A 16,715-nucleotide genomic window follows, 5' to 3' on the forward strand; every position below is an offset into this window, starting at 1 on the left:
TTCTTCCAGTCTTTGCTTTGCTGAATTATGCTATTAATCCATCCTATCCTGACATGAAAACAAAGCAAAATCACAGGAATCTTGGCTTGCAAAGTCTGGCACCTTTTTCTTATTCCAATTAATGATGGATCGTAATGTTCTTAGTAATCAGGCAGATTAGAAATGGAGACACTAAACGGAGGCTCTCTGCACCCACAGAAAACTTGTTGCCTGTTTGCATCATCACCAACTTTCTTTGATGGACGACATGGAAATTAAGTGATGTCTGATGGATTCTTTTGGGAAAGATGTGAACATGCCTCCGTTCTGACATTGAAGCTTTTCGATCAAGTGGTGGATCAACAGATACAATTGCAAGGGAAACTTGTCAGTGTTCTGACATCACTCCTACTGCACTAAGTCTTATGTTGAATGGGTCTGAGTAGCTTTAATATTATTGGAAGAATTAATGATGACTTTTCATAAAAGCTTCATAAAAATCCGATATCGAGTGATAAGGGATCATTTGATGGATCGATCATTGGTGCGGTTCGTAGGCTCACGAAGAATTATCCATTTTGAGCGATGGGTGTACTTGCATGATTTTATCTTTTGAGAAGTATGAGAATCAAGGGCTTATAAATACGTCATGCCTCTTTTATCTCTAGAGGTGATATGACTATCGTCTAAAGCGGATAATTTTTCGTGAGCCTACTGCAAACTAATTATTATTTTTTACTTTACTGTAATGATTTGGTGAATGTAACAAAGCGACCAGTTGTACTGATAATGTTTCTTTATATTTTAATGTTTTTCTCAGCAACCGCAACAAAAGGCGGCCACGGCATTATGAGTATCTACTCATTTCATATTCCCAACATAAGTCGCTTATGACTCATCGCGCTGCTGCCATCCTCGTCGTATCTGTCAAAGAGGCGACGCATCCCTTCGCTCCAGTCGGACGCCCCACGAGCCCGCTATCCATCCAGGAACGAGGAGATGCCACCAATTCCTCCTCTCCCCTTTCTCCTCCTCTTCCTCCTCGTCTCAGCCATTTCCGCTGCCAGTCATGAAGACGCCACGAGGCGGACCATGGAGGAGTTCTCCGGGTACCCGATTCATTCCCACCCTTCCGTCCTCTCTCTTTCCCCGTCGTCCCTCTCGGTGGATGCGGTGGGCTTGCAGAGGCAGGTGAGATTGACCTACCCTTGAAAAAAGAAAGAAACATAACGAAAAAGACGTCTTTTTTTTTTGCCCTCTCTGTGTTCTTTTTAAGTTGAGTGATGTTTCATTTGCTTTTCTTTGTTGAGGAAGGTAGGGTTTTTCTTAGTCTCTTTATGTTCTTGGTAGATGAGTGTTGTTTTACTTGTTTTCTCTTTGAAGGCTGGTAGGGTTTCCCTGCGCAAAGTGAAAATGAAAATCCTCCTTTTTATTCTCTTTCTGTTCTTGCTAGATGAATGCTGTTTCATTTGCTTTCTTTTCCAAGGCTGGTAGGCATTGCCTGCGCTACGAGGAATAAGTACTTGAAAAATACTCTTTTTAGATTGTTCTTTTTCATTTGTTTCTCCTTTTTTTATTCTCTTTCTGGGATTTTGTGCTTGGGGTTTTAAATTTGCAATATTGGCATCTGGAAGTGTCTGAAGTGAGTTTGTGATGTTCTTGGATGCTGGGGAATTTGCAGATAGATGAATTGGCAGCCTTTTCGGATACACCTAAGCCATCGGTGACTCGCATTTTGTACAGTGAGAAGGATGTGCTTGCTAGAAGGTATCTCTCGAAATCTTGGCAGTTCTCTCTTGTTTCGGAATGGTTAGCATCTGAGTTTGAATTCATTGGTGTGTGGTCTTCCATTATTTGTTGTTTGTTTAACTACTACAATGACATGAGAGCTAGATATATTAAGAATTATGCCTCTTTCGTTCATGATGTCCTTTCCACTTCTAGTTATATACTGTTCAGCTCTTGTATCTGATTTTTTCTGTTTGAACATTAAATCTCGAGTTCCATTCTACAACTTTCAGTTTTTTGCATGACATCTAAATGAAAGAAAAGCTCTCAAGACATGAAATGTTGAGATTCGTCACTAATGATTTTTGCTTTTATATATTTTGAATAATAAAAACTTTCTTTCTTTCTCTTTTCTACAGATATCCATGCCCATATGGCTTTCAACTAGAACAGTTGCATTTTAGGGTAGTTTTATACAAACATGCATGAGAGAACACATTCTTTTCTTCTTTTAGTTCTAGTTGTTTTTTACAAAGCCACTTTGAATTTTATGTGCAGCTACATAAAGAGCCTGATGAAAGAAGCTGCTTTATCTGTACGCGAGGATGCTGTGGGCAACATTTTTGGTAGATGGTGAGTTGAAAAAGCATCCGTTTCAGTCATTTATACTGAAGAATTCTTTTTCAGTATATATCAAATTACCAAGAAAATTCTTAGTCTTTGTACTGCCAAAGATTCACTTGAGACCAGGTTTGAGATGTGTTATCAAATCCTGTATCTTTTATTGTTAAGGCATACTGAACAAATAACCTTTTGTTCTATTGAGCTGTTGTTGTTAGGAGTTCTTTGAATTGGAAATGCAAGTTTGACATTCAGGCTTATTCTGCTACTTTAACTCAAAAACAATTTGCCTTCAAAAATTACATTTTTCCTATATATATGATCTGTCCTATTGGGCAACTCTCTGGTTTAGTCATTTATGATAACTTCATCCAATTTTGATAGGAATGGTTATGAGGCAGGACTTCCAGCTGTTGCTACTGGTTCTCACATTGATGCAATTCCATTTTCTGGAAAATATGATGGAGTGGTTGGTGTTTTGGGTGCACTGGAAGCAATAAATACACTGAAAAGGTTTTCAATGTTCCATTCTGTAATATGCTAGAATGTCTTTCTTTCCATTCTTAATGTTCTTATGAATTGTTTTGCAGATCCAATTTCCAACCAAGGAGATCCCTGGAAGTTATTATGTTCACCTCCGAGGAACCTACACGTTTTGGAATTAGCTGCTTGGGAAGGTCTATACTTTAATATTCTGGGAGTCCAAAGACATTGCCTAGTCATAAAATTATTATGCTCTATGTACTATTCACACTCATTTGATATTGCTTATCTTTACTGGGCAATGTAGCTATTCCTGTTTGGTTTCTTCATGACTTGCATTCATAAGTCAAGCATGCAAAATTTTCGTTTAAGAGAGAGTACTTTTGTTTTATATTGCACTATAAAACTTGCAGCCGATTATTGGCTGGGAGTGAGGCAGCTACAGATGCACTTAAACAAGCAGTTGATGGTCAAAACATCTCTTTCTTTGATGCTGCAAAAAGTGCTGGCTATAATATATGTCAAGAAGACTTGCCAAATGTATCGTTGACAAAAGAGAGCTATTCTGCTTTTCTGGAATTGCACATAGAGCAAGGGCCAATTCTGGAAGAAGAAGGCAGGAGTTTTTGTTTTATTGAGTACTTGTTTCTGACATGTTAAGTCAATCCTTACAATCTATCTTGCTGACCTCAGGTGTTTCAATTGGCATTGTTACTGCAATTGCTGCTCCTGCAAGTATCAAGGTAGACTTTGAAGGAAATGGAGGTCATGCTGGAGCTGTCCTAATGCCAGCAAGGTTTGCATAGGCGACATATTTATGGAACTCTTACTGTCTAATCAATGAACATATATATTTGTGGTTAACTGTTATTTTCTATCCAGGCAGCAGATATACTTAAATTTGCATTAGGAATTAATATACATTGTATTCCATCTGAAATCATTGTTAAATTAATCTGTAATTAATAAATTGCTTATGAATCCAGTTCATCTTCTCTCCATTTGGTGGTCACTATGAAACAGGAAAACGATTAGATATTCAAGTACTTTTACATCTCCAAAAACACCTAAAAATTAATCAAAGAATTTATGCTCTTGAGTGACTAACTTCAAGCTCTGGGATAAGTTTGACAGAAGTTTAGACTTCAGTAAATATTTCTTAAGTTATTAGTATGCACATTTGAGTTGTTTAAATATGCCAAGAATGATCATGTATTTTGGTTACTGGTAGCCACACTGGCCAGATTATTTCCTAGCTTAAACTGCTAGTCATAAGCCTCAGATGTACTGATGTCAGAAGAGTAGGTTAATTTGTTGGAATTCCTTCACTTTAGAACTTCATCTTCTGAAAGGCAGTAAAGATTTCTTATCATATGGAATAATTTCTTAATTCCAATCTGTTAACAGAAATGATGCAGGATTGGCAGCAGCAGAGTTGGCTCTCGCTGTTGAGAAACATGTTCTAGCATCTGGATCCATCGATACTGTTGGTACTGTAGGTATACACCTTCAGCATGGATACATTTGTCATTCTTCCTTAGTATTATGCATTAATTGCAATGTCATCTTAAGAAGTTATTTTCAGAAATGTAATGTTCTTTAGAATAAGATGGCTTGTCATTGTAATGTTTTCTGTTTCTGCAAGGTATTCTGGAGCTGCACCCTGGAGCTATCAATAGCATTCCGAGCAGATCACATCTAGAGATTGGTATGTCACTCTTGTGACTCATTGCAGACATCTTTTGTTGACAATATTTACAAATATATCTTCTGACTCCCTGGTCTCAATCAAATCAATTTGATGATTTTGGATAATGTCAAACATTTTAGTTGTTTCTTTTTCCTTTGTTTTTGTAAACATATGGAGGAAATATGTTATTTGCAAATAAATGTAAACTGAAATCAGAATATCTGGAATTTTCTGCTTTTCAATCTGCTTTTGGACCACTAATTGAAAGAACTATGCTTTTGTGTTGGCATGCCACCTTGGTTATAGGTTATATGTTTCTTCAGATCATGTTGATGGCATTCCATGTCATCAACTAAGTTATGTTTCTGATATATGCTTACATGGTCATGCTTAAATCCGAAGCTAATCACAATTTTTTTTTCATATTCCATCTTTAACATGCTAAGCTTTGCTGATATGCATTAAAAATCATGTCCCGACATTTTGTACAGACACACGAGACATTGATGAAAAGCGAAGGAATTCTGTGATTGAGAAAATTCAACATTCTGCTTCTAAAATTGCTACAGATCGAGGAGTTAAACTATCACAGTTCACAGTAGTTAATCAGGATCCACCTGCGCTTTGTGATGAATCAATAATCGATGCAATGGAACCTGCTTCACGACAACTGAACCTCAGTCATAAATTAATGATTAGTAGAGCCTACCATGATTCTCTCTTCATGGCCAGGTAAATAAACTGAACCACTGTGAGTACTGAGTAGTCTCTATGTTCCCATGCTTTCCAGTACAAATACATGCTAAAAACTGTGCTATGGCATGAAATGCAGAATATCTCCCATGGGCATGATCTTCATTCCATGCTACAAAGGTATGCACTCCCTAACATCACTTTATGATGTCTCTATTGTTCAGTATTGCAATAGGAAATGCTGATATTTGATATAAGTACTAAGTTGAAGGTGCAAACATTACACACATAAGAAATATACAGCATAAGGTATTATGTTTTCCTCGATAAGTACTTGTATCCTGCCAATAGCATTTTTCTTTTTCAGAACATTATCGCAGAGTTCTGAACTTGACTTGGTTTACATTCTACTCAAGTTGGAATACTGCACCGTGCATCTAATCATCATCAATGGTTGCGGTTGCAGGTTACAGCCATAAGCCTGAAGAGTATGCATCAATGGAGGACATTGCAAACGGAGTGAAGGTATTAGCTCTTACCCTAGCAAAACTATCCCTAGACTGAACCTTCTACAGAACACCTTCATAGAAGACAACTTGTATAGTGCAGCATTGATGTAAAGACCGAATTTAAGGAGTCTGTCCATTATCCGAACCATGTTATTATCCACTAAATTTGGAGAACACAGTTACATGCTTCCAATTGGCATGTTAATGCTTGTTGGTTGCGTGCAAGAACTCTGAAAAAACTCGAGGGATATCTATGGATTTCTTCTGGAACAAATCTTATGAGATACTAGAATTATTTGAGGCCATGCCTTTCCTTCTCCTTTTCCTTCCATCAGCCGCTTGCAATTTTTTTTTGTTTTTTGTGGTGAGAAAATTTACGCAACTTTGCCCAACCATAGTAGTGTGTTTTGTAGTGATCTGGGGAATTATGCATCTACTTGCAGGAGAAGCTGAAAAAACGAGGGGGATTATGCACAATCAATCTGCAAATATTTAGATAGGTGAAAGAATATAAATGTTTTCCTGTCAGTCGATTCAACATAATTATTTGTTAAAACTTTCCACACGATCAGGTTGGAAATTATGGAATGAATACAAATAAATAAATTCAACAAGACATGGGAGAGCTGCATATATTAGTAAGACTCCTGAATTAACTAGCTGTAGGGTCTTGTGTCGCAAACGTCACTCCATGATAGAGTCGCAGAGCGCTTTGTCGCCATTTTACATCCGCCACCACTAAGCGTCTCACCGATAGAGATGGAGAGATTGAGGAGAGCAATGATAGTATTCTATCGGGTGGTGGTTGAGATGGTGGGTGACAAGGAGGAGCATGGTGTTGACATCGATGAGGGGGGGCACGTATCTCTGGTTCTATCTGTCCATGATGACTTTGGTAATGGATTTCGATTTTACGGTGACGGAACACCAACATAGATACAGAGTAACAAAAGAATTGCTCGATAACTGTATCGACACTAACGATACCGTCGGTTGCCATGATCAACTTGTATGTTAAAATTATTTTTTTTATCATTTCTTTTCGTGTATTCATCAATAAAACTGACAAATAAATAAATCTGAATATTTTACTTTTTCAACTATAAGAATGTCAATACAATAATTAGCTCCTGTTTTCCACTGCACAACAGGATTTGTTTGGTCTCAACCGGAAGAACAGGAGCTTCTTCTGTATCATTGCTTTGTAAAAGAATATTCTTTATCTGGAGCTGCTGCTAAATCTACGTGAATGGATCATGCAGTGGAATTTATGCTAAGATGCAACAAATCTAAATAGCTTGATGGAAGCAAAACCGTTGACACGGCCAGAACAACTACTATTACTAATACCGTAGAGTCAGTACAAAGTGTTTCAAGCAAAACATCTACTGCTTCCTTGACATGCTAATTGTAGATCTGATGGATCAAGTGGAAAATCTGATGGGTATTAGCAACATCAGGTCAACGTCCACCATTTCGAGCGCACCATTTCGATGAGGAATGGCAGTCATAAGTCGAACACTTAATAAGAAGTTGCAACATAAGAAGTTGATTGATGCCAGAATAGCTACATACTAGTTTGCTTCCTCTTCCGAGCCCTTCAGGTACAGAGGCTCCGTGCCATCTCCGTTTTGCCTCCCTGAGTTGTTCCCACGTCCTTCAGTCGTTAATGCAATCCCAGTTTCTTGCTTCGCTGAACTGCTGCGGCCGAAGTCGGAGAACACTCCAGCTGCTGGTGGCCCGTTACCTCCTACACTGGCCTCGCCGTGAAGCATGTTGAACCCGCTGTTCCCTCCAGGGCTCACTCCAAGCTGGGTATGCAGTGCTGCCTGCTGCTGCTGCTGTAAGGCGGATATCGGCGATTGGGCATACAGCATTGATGATCGTGCAGCCATAAGTGACTGAGGTGTCATCTGCTGGGCTTGCTGGTATTGAACATGGCGAGGGGCTGATTGCATGACAGTACTTGGGGGAAACTGTTGGCATTAAAGATAAATGATGAGATTCGTAATCCAAACTGATCTGGCTTAAAGACTAAAATGAAACTGTTTTAGTGAATTCTGATTACAAGTTTCCTAGGATGGTTTTTCCTCATCCGAGAAACCTGCTATATGTCAAAAGAACGAAAAACAAGAGGGTAATAACTTCTAAAGATTACCTTCATTAAGGGTAGGTAAGCTAGTATAACATGAGAGCTACAAATTACAATATTAATCATTCCTAACTTAATCATTCTAACTGTGCTTTAAGGACTACACACTTTTGCAACAAATGGTCATCTTCAGTTGGGAAATAGGCCAAGTTTAGCACTGTACTTCCACAATATCAGCTTGTTCCAATATTATATACCAGATTGAAATCAGTATCATCCAAGATTAATCTGATTTTGCTTGTTTTTTCAGTCTGAGCCAGAAATCAGCAGGAATAGTAGAAACAATAACCCAATTATCTGACTTTGACAAATTCTAGCAGATTTGATGGCTTTAAAATAAGGGAAAAAATGTGCAGCAGAAAGAAAAAGAAGAGAGGGAAGGCAAAAGAACACACAACTACGAATAGAGTAGGACATGCTATTACTATTGCAGTTGCTATATGATGCAACCCTTGTATTTGTTATTTACCAATATTGTTGGATACTCATCTAAACCAGATTGACTGCAGTCTCCAGCAATGATAGACTACAAGAAGCAAGCTTCCCAAGTTGGGAGTTCAGCAAGGTGGCTCTTTGGGAGTCGACTACTGTTTCATACAGGAAGGGGTTAGGTTAGAGACCTTTCAGTTCATTGGTATATAATGGGCACTCTTTGGTTCTGAGTCATTGGATCCGAATCACACAACTGATCCGAGCACAAGGGTTGTCAACGGTTGGAATTTTATTAATGGCTGAAATCCATAAGGAATTGTATTTTGAAATCCATAAGGAATTGTATTTTGAATACATTTATACACAACATTTTCTTCACCGGCCTCTTAAAAAGCTGAACACCATCAAAATTCAGCACAGCAAAAAAAAATACAAGAATGTTTGCACACACCACTCGTTACATACTATCCCTGCACCTTTTGCTGTCTCGATGAATACAAGTCCAAGTGCACAGGGATGTACAGAAGCTTAAAAATGGTGTTGCACAGGCAACACTACATGTGGCATTCCTGTGGCTGACCCTAGGCTGAAACATCCTCCGTACACAGTAAAAAAAATCTTATGCTAATTTCTAACTGCAAAGCATGGAGGAAGAAACAATTCAATTGGACCAATGTATAGTTTTAAAAAGTAACTATCAAGTGGGCCGCTTTTCTTCAAAGAAATACAAGGATCAAAGTTGAATCAAACAAAACAATATTTTTGGACTTTATCTCTTAATTTATTAGGTGGCCAAAGAAATGGTTTAGCTGAGAATTGAGAAATTTATACAATAGAACATCGATTTTCTTGCAAAAGACAAAACATTAACACTCATCAGAAAGAAATGAGACATCAAACCAACAATTTCATCAAAATTTTACCAAAGATTCTAATGGTTCTATTCTGTGGTATCCACAAAGGTTGGAAAGAAGAAATCCAGAATAAAATGTTAGCCTTACCTGGGCAATGGTAGGAACTTGTTGTTGGCTATCAGCAATGGCAGCAAGGTACATGAGATTTCTTTGAAGCTTGGCTTGATTCCTGTGGTAGCCGATAGAGTCTAAGAGCTTTCACGATTATGATTCACAAATGTGCATATAAGATTTATTTACCAAGAAATGAAGGACTACAATTTTGATACTATAACACTAGATTTTAACATGAAAATACCACAATGACCATCTCTAGTGCATACAAATCGGATTATACTTACTCAGCACATTCATCAGCTTTCCCTGCATTTTGGTTGTCCAAAATAGCCAGAATCAACTGCTTATTCTCATCCAAGTACTGCAATTTGAAGAGGTACTAGCACATCAAGATTTAATAGCTGTTTAATGCCACAGATACAACAATAAATCACTAGGATTGAACTATTTTGGTTTTGCTACATGGACTTTTCCCGCTATTAACATCTGTTGAAGGCAATATCAATTGAAAAAAGAAAGTAAAATAAGGTGACAAAAAGGCTATTGTTATCGTCGGAAAATAACTTCAAATTAAAACCATATAGAAAGTCAGCTCCAATGAATGCACATCCAGATGACCAATGGTCTCAGGGGGTGGAGCCAAGTAAGAAGAAAGGGGGACCGTGCCCCCTCCTATGATCATATACTGCCTCTTTATTTGTGAGTGGTTCTCTGTTATTTCCAATTAACAGAACCCCCTTCATTTAGTGATGAAACAATGGTCGCCCTGTTTTCCTGTTTAATTCAAAAGACATATCTAGCAAAAGCTAAGTAAAGCATGGCTTGTTAGCAAAACACTAAAAAATGGCTTTACTTGAATGAACTACCTAATACTTAAATAGGTAATTAAGGTAGATACAGGTAGGAGTTTATGATGTTTCAAGGTTACTCTAAATTGAATAGATGATGTTATGTGTGTATTTATACACATATTCACATGCATATGCTATATATTTCTATATTATACAATTTACTTTACATTTTTTAATCCTTTTAGGAATATATCATATTTTTCAGCTTTTCTGCCTTTTTAAGTTGACCTTCTTATCAACTGTATGTTGGACAGTGATCATTGCAATCATCATATAGAGAGTTTTTAATAGGCATTCAAAAAGGATAAAAATGATATTTCCATTCCTGAACAAAATAAAACTAAATAGCTTAGAAGGATATATTGGTGTCTTAACACCGTCTAATTTATTTTCAAAAATAACATATGAATGTGCAATAAAAGAATCTTGGCCTCATCCTCTGTTAAGGCTATCAAATTGATCGATGTCAAGAATATAGAAAGAATAACCCAAACCATTTCTTGACTAGCACGCGTTACTTTATATTAAAATAAAAAAGAAATAAAATAAACCTAGTTGATGGCTCTAGTTGATGATAAACCTAACACATAAACCTATCAAGATATCAGCAATGGCTCTAGTTGATGATTTGCACCAATTGAATAAATCCAAAATATAAAGGGCTTGGAAGAGACCTATATGTTTAATGAACAGGTAAAATTTCCTTTTGCAAAAAAAAAAAGGGTAAAATTGTGCAGAAATAGCTGAAACCACTTAAATTGCCACGAATGGCCAAAACTGAATTAACCTCTGGCAAGTCAGAAACCAAAACTAAAGCCAAAACCAGCACAACATACTTGGATAAGACTTACAAAGAAAGACCTTAATTGACACACTGATAGAAACTGAATAATTCTGCACATACAGGCTCATATTTAATGTTCTTGACATAACTAAATTTCCTCTTGCATATCTGAACTCAATGGAATTGTAGGCAATAATCATTTTATCGATAACTATAAAAGGTTCAAGCGATGTAACTTTTCCAAGATTGAGTTCAATGTCACACCAGGGGATGATTAAGTGCATGTCAATGATTAAATGCCAATTTCAACAATATGTATGAATGAAAGGTTTGATCCAACAACCCATGATAACCAAATGTCTGTTCTTGTATGTTAGTGATACGCATAATGAGTCAAAGTATAAACTACACATTAAAATACATTGAAGGCGTTACCTACGAGATGTAATCTTTATAGTTCAATGATGTATCCAATCAATATGATAAAGGATGGAAGTCCTCCTATTCTTATTGACCATCCTCTCGCTCATCATATTAACAAACTTTGTTAATATGAAGAATAAACTAGCATTCTTGATTGCATATACAGAACTAACACCAGCCTACCGTATATATAATCTAAAAGATGGCCAGAGGGAAGGGGGGAACCAGGGCAAATTGCCACACTGGTTTGGCCAAAGGGTGTATCACATAGAACCCACCTGTCCTATTGCTTCAGCAAATGCAACCTTTCCTTTGGGCAATGTGAGCACGTGGGACCTCACTCCATCCTCTTTTATCTTTCATCAGTTTTCGTTTTATATGAAGCACCTGCTCAATTCATCTTCCACTAGTTTTTGCGTGGGTTCCACCTCTTCTTCCATCAGTTTGACCCCTTCACTTGGGCAATTTGTACATCCGTGATCCCACCTCACATTTGCATTGCAAGCATGGGTCCCCAATTCATCACCTCATCTTCTATTAGGCTGTCTGAAGGACCTAACTCAATTTTGTTAAATTTACAAAAGTAATCCTTAAATCAATACTGAACCATAAACCACGCAGAAGCAAACAAATTTATGAACCTTTGAACAAGATTAATTTTTATTCTCATTAGTTATCAACATTTAAGATTGCATCTCTCTTTTCGTTACCGCATAAGATAATCTATATACTGCAGATCCTGGTTCTTCCCCTGTAATAGATAATGTATAATACTTATGATATTATCCTCTACAGCTAAATTAATATTTGCTTCCGTCACCCTCTTCACCCAAGTTTGAAATAGGACTAGAAGGCAAGAAGATGAAGAAAAATTAATGAGAGCGAAAGAGTGCAAGAAGCAAGATTGTGACATAGAAAACAATTAGGTGCAGGTCACAAAGCATGTACATAGGATATGGAGAAGACAAGACAATGTTCAAGATTCAGATTATCTATATACCTCATACAGAATCATAGGTCTCAGTTACTGATTACCAGGAAAAGGCAGAATCGACCGAAAAATCAAGGCTGAGAAATTAACAGAAAAAAAGATTAATCAAGTGTGTAAAGAATAATGGGGAAAAGGAATATTGAATGATGAACCACCAAACAAGCATGGACTTAGGGTATGGGATAAACAACAAGGACCCACTTGAAAATGGGACATCCAACAAGCATATATGGCATACAGGACTATAAAAGAAATCACATTCATCCACAAAAGACTAATACTAATGATACACTCTTTCTTGAATATGTCAACTCCGGACGTCCATAAATCACACCAACTCTCCACCATCAAACACAAATAACACCAACCAGATGAAAGAATCTGTAAGACAAAAAGGATCAACACAGGAAAATGAAAAGAGAAGGATTAGCAAGGGCAACAGTCAGTAAGCCATCAAATAAACCCTGCACAAAAGGTACTCAAAGAAGCACAAGAAACCCATATAAACTCTACAACCGACAAGAAGCCTGAACAACAAGAATGAGAACGACATTTGGTTGCCTAGAATAGATTCAACATTGAAATGCAGCAGAACAAGACAGCTCAGCCAAGAAACCAAGAGGAAGAGAAAGCCATACCCCTGTTCACGATGAAAGACTAAAACTTTCTGGCTAAACGTTGCTCAAAACACCCATGAATTCCGTTCCAACGCCTAAATAGACACGCTAAGCCATGCAACCAAGAAAAGTCACACCATTCTCTCAATGCAACATAGAACATTAAAGTGACGAGCTTGTTGCCCAAAACCAGCTCAAGACTCCAAAAGAAAGATTAAAAACATAAAAGAAACCTTTTATCTCCAAGTAGACCCTCAAAGAACCATCAGCCCAACCAGGAAACCAAGAAGTCCGACGAGAAACAAGAAACAACAACCAGATTAACAACTACTATACTGAGAAACAAAGGCAGAGGAGCTAAGAGGTAGATGAACCAAGGAACGGGTGACAAAGAAGGCTTGGTTGAGGAGGAGGAACAGGGGCGACGGAAGGAGCACCTGCTGGATGATATCAGTGGTGACTTGATTTGGGGAGGCATAGGCTGCCATCATGGGCTGCATCTGCATGAGGTGCTGCTGCATCTCGCTCAGGCCACTCTTCCTTCAAGGGAGTCCCAGACTTCCTCCTCTTTTTGGCTGATGTATGCGAGCGAGAGAGAGAGCGAGAAAGAGAGAGACAGAAACAGGAAATAAGAGGGCAGGTGGTGAGTTCTTGGGCTTTGGGTTTCTTGGAGCTGTTCCCCCTTTCACAAGTTCCACTCACCACTTTTGGGCTCCACCCTTTCCTCTCCTCTCCTAACACAAACTTGCAATAAACTCCTTTAACATGGACTAAATATTATATGCTTATTTTTGTTGAATCCTAAATTATTATATGATCATGCACGAATCTTTCTAACATTCATCGAATTTTAAGCGTATTTTAATGATTGATAGACTCAGACAGATCAAGTGGTTCAGGATGTATCGGTGCCTATGTATTACAAGGTCATCATACATGTAATATTTGCATGTACTTGCGAGACAGAGGTGGGCGGTGACGGCACCGGCGATGACGGGAATAAGATGCTCTCCAGGCAGTATAAGATAGCTTAATAACATTAAATAAAGGCGGATCAGAGAATCAATTAAGACAATCTTATTTTTTATTAATAAAAAGATTATTTCTATCACTGAAATCCTATTGATGCGTCACTAATCATTATCTGAATAAGAAATTATCAGCTACGAACCCAAAAACCTCCGAACCATACGGTCGTTGGGTCAGTCGGACCGGCAGCCAAACCGGCCGGCCGGAATTCTTGCTCTGATGGATTCCAACACTTGGTTGTTAGGGCTGATAGGGAAGTGTGGAAGGACGGCTTGAGTGGTATTGAGTTATTGATGTGTGTTTTGGATGCAATGCAATGACTATTTCAACTCGAAGGAGATGTGGCAGTGACTTAGAACAGTACTGCTCGCTTCAATTTTGTGTGCTTAGGCTATGTTTGGGTGTGGTCCTGTGTCCTTCACAATCCAAGAACAAAAGCTACAGATACTCTGTCCTCCACAATGTTGGAGATAAGGTTGCAAATTGCCAGTGATATACTATATATCAGCAGATTAATGTATAACTATAAACCATATCATCCATGATGTTTTACATCATATGATGGTATAGGACTGAAGAAAATACATATCTCCACTGAAAAGGCAAGAGTGATAGATGCATGTTGTGGATCATAAATTAACAAACAGCAGAGGGACATGTTTGATGCAGATGGTGCTCAGATGTTTAATGATTCTGCAGAGATGGATCTAAAATTGGTCACAAGAGCTTGTCCTTTTTTTCCTTGCTTTATTTACATGTCACCTTCACATCACTCGAGCGAGACAGGTGAAAGTAAAAGATGAGGGGAAAAGTAAAAGAGATAGGATTGGAATCTTTCAACCCAGTGCCTGCAAACCAATGTCTGCATGCAACTATGACATGTCCTTAGCCTGGACTAGTCACTGATAGCAGCATCTTTTACTGCCTCCCCTCTCTCTCTCTCTTCCTTGTATCTCGCATGCTCTCTTTTTACTGCAGTAAAATGGTGTAGTTGATTTCTAGCACAAGATATTTGTATTCAAGTGCTGATTTCATGGCTTATATGCTACAGTGATTAGTTCCTATTGATCTGCATTTGCCTTTTGGAATCATAGGGGCCAATATTCCTTCTGCTCCGTGTAAAAGAGGTTTCCTTAGCAAAATCTTCAACATATGTTACTTGCATTTGAAGTTAGGACACAAAAGTCCATAATGGTGTGTCATTGTAATGCATTTTCAAGTTAATATCTTCAGATATCTCACAAAAATTTCAACAGGCTATTCATGTTACTGAGTTTTCCAATTGAGTCATTCAAACTCAAAGACTTTTACTAAGAAATTGTAGTGTGAATGAAAACTCTTATAATCACAAGTTATTATGAACATATGACCAGTCCTTGGCAGCCACCTGACACCTTCCACTAGTCATAAACTTTATTCTTTGAGTCAACTCAAAAGCTGACTTTTGGTTTTATCATCTGAACTAAGTAGCAAATAATTTCAGTTCATACTGAAGCAGGTCAGAATTGTTCTCATTTCTTTTCTTCACTGCTGATTCTGCTCATGGAAATTGATGACTTGGTTATTCTAGCTACATGAATTCTTGATTTACTGAAATTAACCAGAGGATAAGATATTAGCTCAACTAAAAGATAAAATGAAACACAAGGAAACTGTTGTCTCTGCTAAAATATAAACCTGTGGAAAAAAGGAAAAAACAACAAAATTTCCTGCCTATGAAATGCTAATAAACTTCACTCGTGCACATAAACCTAGTGGTTCTCAGCACAATTTAGCATGATAACTGTAACAATGAATGCAAGTGATAATAAATGACTGCTGAGAATGTAGAACAGAAAAGAACAATTGCCTTGCAAGAGCTGAATCAAGAACTTGGATCATATGCCATACCGTCAAATTCACAAACAGTTGTTCGGCAAGGATGGTCCTTCACGTTTTATCAGGTTTCCCACAATCCAACTTCTCGTTCAACAAAAGATGACACAATGTTCCTATGTTTGAGAATGGTCAGTGTCGGAATTCTAGGTCCAAGTATCAACTTGGAAACTTAAATGGTCTTCCAAGTGCCATTCTAAGTCCAAGAGGAAGACCAGTTTAATTCAGGCAAAGCAGAGAGTTCATTACCTCGCTGCTTCCTCAATGGAAGTAAAAGTGACGGGTCAAATACTTCGGGAGGTTTGGACTGCGCACCAGGAGCAACTTCTATATATACACATCTCCTTCCTTGCTCATCTATGCAATCAAGTTTCCTCATTCGCCCCATTTCATCAGCAATGAGTTCTTTTAGCAGCAGAAACCTGTTCAAAGCAATAGCCATGATCTGCTTGCTGCTCTTCTTCTGCTTCCAATGCCCGGCGGAAGCACGGAGCTTGATGCGATCAAGGGTGCTGGTGGACCTGGATGTCATGCTCCAATCCTTACAGAAAGGCTCCGACGGATCTTCTCAGGCTTCAGGGTGCAGCAATGTCTCTGGCAACAGCGGCGGACCTTGCCCAGATACCGGTGGCTGAGCTGACCATTGTAGCTTCCTCCATCATGATATTTACCTTTCATTCCTCCATGTTATATCCATGTTGCGTAGAAAAGAAAGAGAGAATTGTAGATGAGAGTTGTTCATTCAGTTTGGCCTCGATTCATTAGCACATACATAAGAGAGCATTCATAAGAACTCGATTTGCAGCTTTTGATGTGTGTGAGCTTGTGATGATTAAATTCATATATAAATTAGTGTGTACACATGAACTTTCTATTATCCTACAACA

General features: G+C 38.1%; 2 protein-coding genes across 3 annotated transcripts; one reads left to right on the forward strand and one right to left on the reverse strand.

Moving 5' to 3' along the window:
* The first annotated feature begins 845 nt into the window (after positions 1-845).
* On the forward strand, positions 846-6,003 carry LOC135595446 (ureidoglycolate hydrolase-like). Its single transcript, XM_065086351.1, has 12 exons — positions 846-1,170; positions 1,661-1,746; positions 2,266-2,340; positions 2,713-2,841; positions 2,919-3,005; positions 3,225-3,427; positions 3,505-3,607; positions 4,219-4,310; positions 4,457-4,519; positions 4,993-5,233; positions 5,334-5,374; positions 5,661-6,003. The coding sequence occupies exons 1-12, from the start codon at positions 979-981 to the stop codon at positions 5,756-5,758; spliced, it is 1,410 nt and encodes a 469-aa protein (XP_064942423.1). The 5' UTR covers positions 846-978; the 3' UTR covers positions 5,759-6,003.
* A 1,002-nt stretch (positions 6,004-7,005) lies between these two features.
* Positions 7,006-13,553, reverse strand: LOC135595447 (GRF-interacting factor 1-like). Of its 2 annotated transcripts, XM_065086354.1 has the most exons (5): positions 13,362-13,502; positions 12,317-12,384; positions 9,543-9,619; positions 9,289-9,370; positions 7,006-7,679 (listed from the first exon to the last, which is right to left on the reverse strand). In XM_065086354.1, the coding sequence occupies exons 2-5, from the start codon at positions 12,329-12,331 to the stop codon at positions 7,278-7,280; spliced, it is 576 nt and encodes a 191-aa protein (XP_064942426.1). In that variant the 5' UTR covers positions 12,332-12,384; positions 13,362-13,502; the 3' UTR covers positions 7,006-7,277. The 2 variants fall into 2 exon arrangements, with proteins under 2 accessions (XP_064942426.1, XP_064942425.1); XM_065086353.1 differs by lacking the exon at positions 12,317-12,384 and having other exon boundaries at positions 13,362-13,553.
* Positions 13,554-16,715: the final 3,162 nt, after the last annotated feature.

Source organism: Musa acuminata, chromosome BXJ1-10 (genome assembly GCF_036884655.1).
Source record: "Musa acuminata AAA Group cultivar baxijiao chromosome BXJ1-10, Cavendish_Baxijiao_AAA, whole genome shotgun sequence".
Classification (NCBI taxonomy): domain Eukaryota; kingdom Viridiplantae; phylum Streptophyta; class Magnoliopsida; order Zingiberales; family Musaceae; genus Musa; species Musa acuminata.

What these genes read in the sequence shown, in the direction of transcription:
- LOC135595447 (XM_065086353.1), bottom strand. Translation starts at nt 13,445, where the DNA reads ATGCAGCAGCACCTCATGCAGATGCAGCCCATGATGGCAGCCTATGCC. An exon ending in CCACTGATATCATCCAGCAG is followed by an intron (nt 9,620 to 13,361) that starts GTGCTCCTTCCG and finishes TTCAAATTGCAG; the next exon opens with TACTTGGATGAGAATAAGCA. An exon ending in AAGTTCCTACCATTGCCCAG is followed by an intron (nt 7,680 to 9,288) that starts GTAAGGCTAACA and finishes TAATGCCAACAG; the next exon opens with TTTCCCCCAAGTACTGTCAT.
- LOC135595446 (XM_065086351.1), top strand. Translation starts at nt 979, where the DNA reads ATGCCACCAATTCCTCCTCTCCCCTTTCTCCTCCTCTTCCTCCTCGTC. An exon ending in GCCAATTCTGGAAGAAGAAG is followed by an intron (nt 3,428 to 3,504) that starts GCAGGAGTTTTT and finishes TGCTGACCTCAG; the next exon opens with GTGTTTCAATTGGCATTGTT. An exon ending in CAGATCACATCTAGAGATTG is followed by an intron (nt 4,520 to 4,992) that starts GTATGTCACTCT and finishes CATTTTGTACAG; the next exon opens with ACACACGAGACATTGATGAA.